At 30.1% G+C, this 12,694-nt stretch overlaps 1 protein-coding gene across 3 annotated transcripts in view; it reads left to right on the plus strand.

Annotated features, from left to right (window-relative positions):
- LOC142234260 (uncharacterized) overlaps positions 1–12,228 on the plus strand; it is a 35,689-nt gene extending 23,461 nt beyond the window's left edge. For all 3 annotated transcript variants that reach the window (XM_075305348.1, XM_075305349.1, XM_075305350.1), the window contains exons 3-4: positions 3,818–4,159; positions 11,510–12,228. In XM_075305348.1, coding sequence (XP_075161463.1) covers positions 3,818–4,159; positions 11,510–11,827 — 660 coding nt within the window. In that variant the 3' untranslated portion in view covers positions 11,828–12,228. The remainder of the gene's footprint in view (positions 1–3,817; positions 4,160–11,509) is intronic.
- The last annotated feature ends 466 nt before the right edge of the window (positions 12,229–12,694 follow it).

Raw genomic sequence — 12,694 nt, forward strand, 5'->3', positions numbered from 1 at the left:
TTCTTAGTACGAATGAACTAAAATATTTGTCTATACCAAGTGTTATTCGTATGTATGATAAGCTTTTTATAATAAAAAAGTCAGTCAGAATTATCATTTTATAAGAAATTTTACTAAATTTGAGGAAACTTGATTTTAGTTCGGTTTTTGTTTATTTTTACGAATGGTTTGTTATCAGCAGGGCTGTGAAGTCGGGGCCGGAGTCTGAAGATTTTGCTGGAGTCGGAGTCGGAGCCGGAGCCGGAGTCGTAGAAATTTTGCTCGACTCCGGCGAAACGAACTTTGAAAAACACTTCCTATCTTTGTAACTAAAGAAATATTTCGACAAATTAGATTCCATTAAGGTTTTTAATCGAACAACGGAAAACGAAGTAATGGATTTCAGGCCATTCAAAGTGTATTTATATAAGTGACATTTCACGGTGACATAAAAAGTAGGTTTTACTAGAATATGGGCTGAATTGATCAATTGAATTGTCCATTTTTAACATATTAAAATATCGATTTTTGACCATCTTGATAAAGGTACAATTTTAAGGCAATATAGCAGTAGAACCTAACGTTCTAATTTTTTTTGGCAGGCATATCGAGTTCGAAGATGTGTCATACCGGACAATTTTGAAATATAGCACCTACATATAAACCCATCTTCCGATTTGTTTTAAGAAGTTTTTCCCAGTCTAAAATGTTCATAAGATTTGTCAGAAATTTTGAATTTAGAGTTATTTGAGATCCATAAATAAATGTGGAAATTTCCCGTCGGCCCAGATTTTGTATATGGAGATAATTACTTAAGAAATCTCGATATAGACCCGATGTCCTTGGAAGCTGTAATTTTAAATTAAACCTCTGCCAACGTGCCATCTGAGCCGGTATTTTGGGAGAATGTTTGTTTCATCAAAGCCACTCGAAATTCTTTACATTAAATTGACTGACCATTTACAAATCGATGTTTTACCAGTTTATTTCTATAGAAACAATATTCGTAACTGTCCTGCCATCTGTTGTATGGTAGTGGTTATTTAAAATTCCGCCCGTCCTAATTTTTGGCAGTTTATGTTTGTTTTATATATCCGGCACATTACATTTTTTAACATCTAAATTTTCTATCTGATTAGCCCGACATTTTGATTTCTGTGTATTTTTCTTTTTTATATAGATTTATTTTTTATAAAATGCCTATATAGATTAATACCAGGATTTTACTTCTTAAACTTCTGGAAGCCCAATAATTTTTTGAAAATTTTTGTTTTTGATTTCAGCTTAAAACCATGTGTAGCTTAACCAACAGAGGAAAAGAATGTTTGTCAAATTTATTTGAGCAAAGCCCTATAGACTGCAAGATGGTTGGATGGACGCATGTTTCGGAATTACCACATTCCTCATCATCATCCTCTACTTGCAGCAAAACTATCAACCAATTAACAGAATAAATGCAGGCAGTTCATTAAGCCCAACAATGAACCACACTTGAACCTTCCGAAAAAAGGTTTTACATGATAGCCGGCTTATGCCGAAATAAATTCGTACAAACATATCTCTTTTCCTTTGCCACCGTCAAATCATCGATTTGAGTGCAGTTGGCTGGGTTTATTTTGAGCGTGCTTCCTCTTTTTTCATTCGTTTTGTTTTGTTCTTTAATCATTGTTGTTGTTTTTGATTTAAGCTTAAAACAATGCATTGACTAAACTACAAGTGTAGCTTAACCAACAGAGGAAAAGAGTGTTTGTCAAATTTATTTGGGCAAAGCCCTATAGACTGCAAGATGGTTGGATGAACGCACGTTTTTTTTTTTATAAATACATATTCTGGAGATTGTTGTTATCTACCCATATTTTGATGTGGTCTCTATATAGTCTTGTGTCGTATTTTAATTTTTTAGACTGACATTAAAATGTAAAGTTCTTTACATCCCTGAAATGCTGAGATTATCAAAATTTAAAATTAGGGTTCTTTAGGACATATAACATATAAACACATATGGCAAAATAGAATATTTATATCGGTCTATTTTTGGAACACTACACTCATAAAAAAGTGAATTCACTATTTCACTAACGCCAATTTACATATATTTTAGTTCATGAACTTATTATATTTGGAGAAAGTTTCATTTACTCTAATAATTTTTTGTGTACCTTGGTTAAATGAACTAATAGACGGGAAAAAATTATACACACATTAAGGATAAAGATTTACTAAATTCGTATTTATCATAAAATAGTTCATTGTTTCTTCAAATTTGTAAATTTTACTACAAAAGCGTCCATCATGAACTTCGTATGTCACTAAAGACATTCTTGCAATTTTGAACTCCAATTTTTTCCTTCAAACTACAAAATTTTCTTTAAAAAGGTAAAAAGATTATTTATGTCTACTAAATTTTCTTGAATTTGTCGAAAAATATTTACTTATTTTTGTGATATCGACGTGATGCCAGCGCTTGTAATACAGTTTTAAAAATATTCAACATTTTCTAAAATTAATCAAAAGTTTTCTTCGTACACCACCTGGAGTCGACTCCGGAGTCGAGGCTAATAAGAAATGCTGGAGTAGGATCCGGAGACGAGCAAAATTGACTCGACTCCACAGCCCTGTTTATCAGTGAATAAAATTTTCTTGTTCATTAGTAAATTCTTATACCCAGCGAAGAAAACAGTATAAGTAAAATTGCATGCCTTATTCTAGTTAATGAACTATTCCTAACTGCATTCAGTTTAGGTTTTTTTTACGGAAACAAGTAAATTTTATTATTTCAAACAAAGACTTAACTTAAAATGGCTAAACTAAATTGATGAACATTTTTTCCTTTAGTTTCGAAGACACTTTTTCCTGTGTAGTTAAAATCAAAAATAAAATATACACGATAAACTCAAATAAATTAAATTTAACTAAATTATTTTCTATTAAATAATATTAATAATACTATAAACAAATTAAATATATAAAATTCGAAATAAAATTAACCATATCTTTAACCATATTTATTTTTTTTGTTATTATCGAACTAAGATAAAAAAACTAGATTTAAAATTAACCGAAGCTTTATTTACTTATTGTTTCATTACAATAAAAAATTAAATAAGTATAATTTAAAATAAGAAATCTAATTAAATAAAATTCGAATTAGAAATAACCGTATTTTTTACTTATTTTGTTCAATTAAATTAAATTAAGTTTACCTTAACTAAATTATATTATTTGAATTGTATTAATTTAAATTAAGAATATTATAATAACATTACTGAAATTAAATATTAATTTAAGAAACTAAAATTAACCGATTTTCTTTATTTATTTGTTACATTAAAATAAAAAATTAAATCAATTTAATTTAAAATAAAAATGAAATTAATAAAATTTTATAACTACTTAATTAAAATTAAAAATTAAACATGCATGATAAACTGACTTGAATTTAATAAAACTAAATAATTTTATATTAAATTATATTAGTAATACTACCAAACGCAGTGTTACAGTATATTTACTTAAAACAAAATAAATGAAATTAACAAGTATCCAATCAATACTTCGATAGATTATGAAATAATTGGTGTAGCTCCCCATTTTATGGGGCAGACTTTAAAAATCTTATCATACTATCAGCAAACTGAAGACCAAAAGCAAAGAACCTTCACAGTAAAATCTTTTAAACTCTTTTCAACTGTTTTTTTTTTGTCAGTGATAAAGAAATTTTCTATATTTCATCACATTTTATTATTTATACAAATTACATCGATCCACACGACAATAATACACACTATTTTATACTATGTATAATATGTTGTTTTATTTTTCATGCGATCTTAAATAGAATACAGAAACGGGAGAGGTATGCTATATACAAACAGATGCCGACAAAGTCCATGAACTTAGCTATGATGCTGAAACTGGTGAACCGATTATGGATATGGTTACAGTGCGTTACATGAAACAGAAACACTTTCAAATACCCAAGAAACTTCTGAGAGTCTCCATTTGTGAGGAATTTGAGAAACGCATGCTGGGACGAAATGAGGACATATATGTGGAACCTAAGGCTAAAATCACCCGAGAATCAAAAGAAAAATCGAAGAAACCTATTAAATCGAAAAGGAAACCCAAGAAGAAATCATACGACCGTGATGATTTTATGAATATGGAAGGTGTATCGAATGTAAGTATGTAGTATCGTCTTTATATTATAAATTGTTTTGTTGAAAAGGAAACACATTCTGATATGATACCACCATGTTACTATATGTCGGCCCACGTACATAGAAAAAATTCCCCATTTTTAACGATACATAATAAAGTGGCATTAACATTGATGGCATGCTCCATGGAAACTATTGGCGGCCATTGTGGTGCAGTGATTATCATGCCCATAATGCATACAAATGGTCGTACACACAAAAAAAATTTTTTTGATTTCAATCACGAAAATCGCGGATTCAATCATTTTTTTAATTGAAATGTCTTCAATCACGAAAATGATAGTATCAATCACCCATTTTGATTGAAAACCAACACGATTTTCAATTAAAAATTTAATTGACTTTTGTCACGGAATCAATTAATTATGTGATTGAATCAATTAAAAACGTGATTGATTTTTAACATAAAATTCAATCACAGTTTTAATTGAATCAATTAAAATTTTAATTAATTTCGCGACAAAAAACAATCAACTATTTGATTCATTCAATTAAATAATTAATTGAAATTGGCTATAAATTTCAATCAAAAAAATTATATATTGCGACCCCAAAATCGTATTTAATTTTATTTGAAATAAATTATATAAATCATTATCTTCCTTATAATAATAACCATGTTAGCAGGGTCCTTCTAATATGTAGATGCGCCTCGATTTCCAATAAATCAGCAGCCTGTAAGCTAAATTAGTTTTTCTGAAAGTAAACAGAATAATTCGAATTTAATTTTGTTCAATTAAAAGTTAATTTTGTTAAACATTACCTGCATAGAATATCAAGTTCAATTCTTAGTTCTAGGTTGCAGATTTATAATCTTCTTTTGCAGTTGTAGTCTTCTAGCATAAAAAGGTGTATTAAGGAGCTCGGTAATTTAATTTTAGTAACAATTCCTTTCCAAAATTTCTGCACATTGAAATCGTCTATTAAAATTTGAACCAATCATAGACAAAAATAATGGGAAAGCAATGTAATATTTGGTATTATTATATTGATGATACTTTGCAAATTCTAAAAATAAAAAAATATATAAATGGGAAATACATATTTTTATTATTTTCGGATATTTTTCATATTTTTAAATCCAAAAGAAAGAACTTTTTTACCATTACATAATTCAGCTCATTAGTTTATATATCAGATATACTGCTCTCTACTTGGGTTCAAACTGAAAAAGGCAGGTAAAACAAAAATACAATTTAATGCCAACGTCACTTCGCAACTTCAAGGTGAATCTTCCAACAAATCCATACCGCTCTTGGTTTTAAGAAAACTAGGAGTGAAAAAAATTATAATTTTACAAGATCAATACGGTACCCACTTTTTTGTTGCAAACATATTCTTACATATTTGATAAAATGATGGAGTTGATGGGATTGATTGGTCAATTTCACGAAATAAAATTGGTTACTAAAAGAAATGAATAAAAAATATATTATTTTAGTCCGTTTAATGTAAACAGGCTTCAATGGAAAACGGTATTCACATTTCACAATTTCTTACCTTCAATAAACGTAGATTGTTTCCATTTTTACAATACCACAAAACACAAACACAGGTAATTTCAAATGCGTTCTCTCATATATTTTTTCAAACCTTTATCACGTGGCCATTTGTTGTTGCACACTTTATTTATTTCAACCCTTTGCTATGATTTGTTGTTGCGTTCAAAATATTTATGTACACATTTTCAATGCAGCAGACAGAATGTCGCCAATCATGTTTTTCAATTTACGCGAAAAACAAAAACCCAACCGTTCGTTACAAGTTACTTCTACAGACTGATCTCTCCATCATACAATGTTGAATAAATACCCATTCTCTTGTTCTCTTTTCGCTCTTTCTATTGTTCAAAATTATTCAATTTCAATCACAAAAGTGATTGGATCAATCACATGTGTAATTGGAAACGGAAAAAATTTCAATCACGTTTGTAATTGAAAATTATTTCCGAATTGATTAACAAATTGATTGAATCAATTAATATTTTAATTGGAAACGTAACAAAAATCACTCATTTTTTTAATTGGGTTTTATTCGGATTTGATTAAATAATTAATTGAATCAATTAACATATTAATTGAATCCGTTTCCAAATTCAATTAAGTGTTTAATTGAAAAAATTTTGGTGATAATTTTTTGTGTGTAGGCTCAATTGCTGAGTGTTTCAAAGCTTCTCTAAGTGGTTCCACACACGTAATGCGACCACGGTTGCCACAGTTGGTAGAATTCTACCAAAAATGTAGTTATTTTTTATTGTTTGGTAGATTGGTAAAAATTCTTGATGTTTTGGTAGATTATGCATATTCCTCTCCAACTAAGAGACACTTCACAAATTTTCTACTAAAATAAAATAATGACAAAATTTTCTATAGAAATAAAATCTTGACAATATTTTCTATAAAAAGAAGATTTAGACAGAATTTTCTATAGAAATAAAATGTTGACAAAATTTTATATTGAAATAAAATTTCGACAAAATTGTCTATAGAAATAAAATTTTCAAAAGAAATAAAATGTCCATTCGTTTTGTTTTGCTATTGTTGGTTTATTCTTCTATCATTATTGTTGTTTTTGAATGTTTTGATAAAAGGGATAAAAGGTTTTGATAGACGGCTTTGCCTAAACAAAGTTGCATGCATTTTTCTTTTCCTTTGCCAAAGTCAAATCATCGATTTGAGTGCATTTGGCTGGTTCAAGTGTAGTTCACCGAATTTGTTCTGTCCGATTCCAAGTTAAGCTCAATGACAAGGGACCTCCTTTTTATAGCCAAGTCCGAATGGCGTTCCACATTGCAGTGAAACCACTTAGAGAAACTTTGAAACCCTCAGAAATGTCACCAGCATTACTGAGGTGGGTTACTCCACCGCTGAAAAACTTTTTGGTGTTCAGTCGAAGCAGGAATCGAACCCACGACCTTGTGTATGCAAGGCGGGCATGCTAACCATTGCACCATGGTGGCTCCCATCCATTTACGGTACCCCCACAATAGAACCACAAATGAATGGTATTAAAATGAGATTTAGTTATATTACCCGGAGTCGACACCGGATTCGTAGTCGAGGCTGATGAAAACTGCTGGAGTCGAAGTCGGAATCGAGCAAAATTGGCTCGACTCCACAGCCCTGAATAATAACAATTTCCTTTGAAAATTTCTTTTCTCATCTGTTTATATACAACCATCTGTTTATATGATTTAAAGTATTCCGAAAAAACCCATATGTTCAGCTTGACGAATTCACCACACGAACTTAAATTTGGGCCACATTTGGGTTGCTCCTGAATAGCGGTGCAACTTTAAGATGAGTAATTTTTTATAATGATGATTTCGATTTATTATACAATTTTTCTTATTGGCTATGGAAATCTGTATAAGTACATTTGCATTACTGTCTAAATGTTCGACTATAAAAAATATTAGTCCTATGTTGCCATACATATAACTATCTACCATATATGTTAGTGATTTGTCCATTGTAGTTATATGGTGCTCATATTTGCTATGTAAGAGAAGTGTTTTTAGCTTATAAACTCCGGTTAGATTCTGTTTGTTTTGTTAAACAACTGTATGAATAATATTTCCTTCTGGCATTTTAGTCGTTTTTGGTCGTTATTGTTTTTCTCTGTATATTCGTTACTTTGATTCGTACTGAATATTTCCTCTTGTTTTGTGTTCTTTTTTTTTTTGTAAAAAAATCAAGATTTTATTGTTTTGTATGGCGACAAAGTTCCTTTTTCCCGTTGTATTGATTGATATTTTTGTTGCAAGTAAAGGATGCTGATGAGGAATGTGGTAATTCCGAAACAGCTGTCCATCCAACGATCTTGCAGTCTATAGGTCTTTGTCCGAATAAATTTGACAAGCATAATTTTCCTCTGTTGGTTAATCTACACTTGTAGTTTAGTCGATGCATGGTTTTAAGCAGAAATCAAAAACAACAATAATAAAATTTTGAAACATTTTTCTATAAGAATAAATTTTTGACAACATTTTCTAGAAATAAAATATTGACAAAACTTTCTATAGAAATAAAATTTTGACAAATTTGTCTATAGAAATAAAATTTTGAAAAATTTTTCTATAGAAATAAATTTTTGACAAAATTTTCTATAGAAATAAAATGTTGACAAAATTTTCTATAGAAATAAATGTTTAACAAACTTTTCTATAGAAATAAAATTTTGACGAAATTTTATATAGAAATAAAATTTTGACTAATTTTTCTATAGAAATAAAATGTTGACAAAATTTTCTATAGAAATAACATTTTGACAAATTTTCTACAACATTTTCTATAGAAATAAAATTTTGACAAAATTTTCTCTAGAAATAAAATTTTGACAAAATTTTTTATAAAAATAAAATTTGATAAATTTTTCTATAGAAATAAAATTTTGACAATATTTTCTATAGAAATAAAATTTTGACTAATTTTTCTATAGAAATAAAATTTTGACAAAATTTTCTATAGAAATAACATTTTGACAAATTTTCTACTAAATTTTCTATAGAAATAAAATGTTGACAAATTTTTCTATAGAAATAAAATTGTGACAAATTTTTCTATAGAAATAAAATTTTGACAAAATTTTCTATAGAAATAAAATTTTGACAAAATTTTCTCTAGAAATAAAATTTTGACAATATTTTCTATAGAAATAAAATGTTGACAAAATTTTCTATAGAAATAAAATGTTGACAAAATTTTCTATAGAAATAAAATTTTGACAAAATTTTCTATAGAAATAAAATTTTGACACAAATTACTATAAAAATAAAATTTTTACGAAATTTTCTATAGAAATAAAATTTGATAAATTTTGCTATAGACAAAAAATTTTGAAAAATTTTCTATAGAAATAAAATGTTGACAAATTTTTCTATAGAAATAAAATTTTGCCAAAATTTTCTATAGAAATAAAATTTTGCCAAAATTTTCTATAGAAATAAAATTTTGCCAAAATTTTCTATAGAAATAAAATTTTGACAAAATTTTCTATAGAAATAAAATTTTAACAAAATTTTCTATAGAAATAAAATTTTGACACAAATTACTATAAAATTAAAATTTTGACGAAATTTTCTATAGAAATAAATTTTGGCAAAATTTTCTATAAAAATAAAATTTGACAAATTTTTCTATAGACAAAAAATTTTGACAAAATTTTCCATAGAAATAAAATGTTGACAACATTTTCTACGGAAATAAAATGTTGACAAAATTTTATATGGAAATAAATTTCGATAAAATTGTCTATAAAAATAAAAATTTTAAAAAGATTTCTATAGAAATAAAATTTTGTAAAATAAGATTTATGTACTCTCCACCATAGGTTGGGGGTATTTTAACTTTGTCATTCCCTTTATAACACATCGAAATGCTGGTGTAAGACCACCGTAATGGTTAGCATGCGCGTTTTGCATACACAAGGTCGAGGATTCGATTCCTGCTTCGACCGAACACCAAAAAGTTTTTCAGCGGTGGACTATCACACCTCAGTAATGCTGGTGACATTTCTGAGTGTTTCAAAGCTTCTCTAAGTGGTTTCACTGCAATGTGGAACGCCGTTCGGACTCGGCCATAAAAAGGAGGTCCCTTGTCATTGAGCTTAACATGGAATCGGGCAGCACTCAGTGATAAGAGAGAAGTTCACCACTGTGGTATCACAATGGACTGAATAGTCTAAGTGAGCCTGATACACCGGGCTGTCACCTAACATTGATGTACTCAAATTTTAGTAGATTATTTTTTACTCGAGTAGCAACCGTGAATGTAACTCACCGTTCGGATTCAATAAAAGAGAATTGTATAACATAACCTATCTATGGACACAGCTGAACTGAAATTTATTTCGGGTGACCATTCACAGGCTTCATTTCTCATACGTGCGCTAGATAAAGTAAACGCGATCATGATCGAAGTTTACCATTAACTCAAAAGGAAAATTGTTATCATACACCACGACACTCGGAAATTCATCACGCAGCTACTCATTTGATCTATCGAGTCTAGCTGTTAAAAAATTTGTCATAAAAGCAGTCCCCCTCAACGTTCGCAATCATCAAGAAAATGTAAGAACTTAATTTTAGATCCCAATAAAAAAGCATCGACAAAAAAGTAGTGAAAATGTTCTTTTCGTATCCGGAAGTGGTGCAAAATTGGCGCAGAAGCGATGAATTTAACATAGCCTTGCCATAGGACGGATTTCCACCATTGCAACAGCTGTTCCACTGAATTTGCATCAGTTCTTAAGCTGTGATTCAAATTCAGTGGTTTAGGTTAGGTTAGGTGGCAGCCCGATGTATCAGGCTTAAAACCTCTTTGAGAGGTCATTTTTGGAAGTGCTTATAAAGTTGTGCCTTTAGAAGAACTTTCAAATTTTTTCCTGGGATGTTAAAACTGACGGGAAAGATGGACGTGCGTATCCTTGACAAGATATGAAAAATCATTCGAACAATGGTTAAACAACCGCACTGTCAGTGGTTTTAAGAGATAGATCAGAGACGATAAAGGGCAAAACCGATGACCTTATAAATCAAGATAGCATGGACGTATTCATGAGCGTACATAGACCATTTTTAGCTAGGAGGGCTATAGCTAAAAATACATCTATAATACATTGACAACCCTACGGGAAATGGATCAAACCCAGGACCGATCCAAGACTAGTCCCTGTGTGTATAGACCACTCCCAGTTCTGGTCAAAACGTATGGAAGGCGCCCGTCACTTTAAAATGCGTTTGTAATTGACACATGCTCTCAATAACCAATCTTTAACCTCTTAAGAACCAATTTCATTTCGAGCGTCCGAATCGCTCCAGAAAGAAACAACTTTTGAAATATGTTCTAATAATTGTATTTAAGTAAATGTTTAGATCTAATAAGATTTTATTATTATAAATAAATTAATAAATTATATGAACATTTAAAACGTGCGATAAACTGGAGCATCAGTACCAGTGGAAAAACGTAAATAGGTTTTCAAATTCTGGATGTGGCTAAAATTTGTCTGGAGGGGTCTAAGCGCTCCAACCAGAGACTTTTCTATGCTTATGGTCGTATTGTTGCGAATAAATTTAGACATACGTGAGCGACCCGATAAGTACAGAGCCTACGACAGAATAGAAGATCCCCAGAACACTTCCACACAAAATACGATACACCAAAAAAAAATGGTTCCACCTTCTTTGAAAGTTACCTCCTTGTTAGCAGTTTTTTATTAATACTTCTTTTCAGCGAACAAATATTGATATTACGAATAATAAATTTCTCCAAGTGTAACTAAAATAATGTGTATCTTTCTTCTTGCAGGATATTATATTGGCGTATAATAAATCCAATTATCGGATGTTATTGTTACCCACACTCTTCTGTTTCAACATTTATGCCGCCCTTATAGTTACCATATTAGAGACTTTCTTCCATCTGTGGGCACATTACAAGAATGGCTTTAACATGAACAAAGATGTCTACTATCGCAGTCCCCTACATGTAATAACCTCACAATTTTGTGCCAAATGCCGTTGTGAATCAGATCTAGAAGTGAATATATTTCGAGATTTAAACAAGCAAATGAGGCTGGCACGCGAATCGCAAACTTTGAAAAATGTCTCCAAAGCAATTGGTTGACGTTAAAATGGGCTAGTAGAGGTCTTTCTTGATATTATTCGATTTATTAGATGTATGTGAATTTAATGTCTGTAATTCAGAATAAATTATTGAAAAAAAGATTCGTTTTTACGGGCATTGTGAAGATCAATCCAGGCTAACTTGGGAGGCTGATACCTTTTCACGAAATTATTATATGTTTGGTTACTGCGAAAACAACAACACCGAAGATCTTCTTTGACACAAGAATCCCAAGTAAAACAGAATTTTTCAAATAGTAGTTTGTATCCCCCAGCTTGTGATCCGAAAAAATGCAAATTTGGATAATCTCCAATGAATTTTGCATGTGCTTGTCATAGGATTGAAGTATTCCGTTTTCGGAAGATCATTTAAATAAAGAAATTAAAAAAAAAACTGAAAAAATTATCAATTTTACCTTTTTTATAACTTTTTTCAAAAATCAATGACAAAAATAATTCCACAAAAAATAATTTACACGAAAACCGATAAACCGGTCCACCGGGTTTGATCACTCAAACACTCAGCCACAAACGCCATTGAACACCCCAGCAAAAAGAATTTGGTAGTTCTTAAGTAAAAACATGTAAGGAAAGTCTAAAGTCGGGCGAGGCCGACTATAAAGGGTGATACGGTCAAAATTTGGTCAAGGGAAAACGCGTGTAAATCGGTGAAATCGTTTATTTAAAAAATCAAATTAAATTTCTTTTTCAAGTTCAATTAGTACAAAATTCAGGAAAAATATTCAGTTAGGCTTTCGCTTTTCCAAATCAGAATTGCCGGGCCTCACGCTTGACACCTGCCATCAGATTTTGTACAGCCACCTTTTCCACCTTCTTCGCCGCAGAAAGCCAGTTTGCCTTGAACTGC

Source organism: Haematobia irritans, chromosome 4 (genome assembly GCF_050003625.1).
Source record: "Haematobia irritans isolate KBUSLIRL chromosome 4, ASM5000362v1, whole genome shotgun sequence".
Lineage (NCBI taxonomy): Eukaryota > Metazoa > Arthropoda > Insecta > Diptera > Muscidae > Haematobia > Haematobia irritans.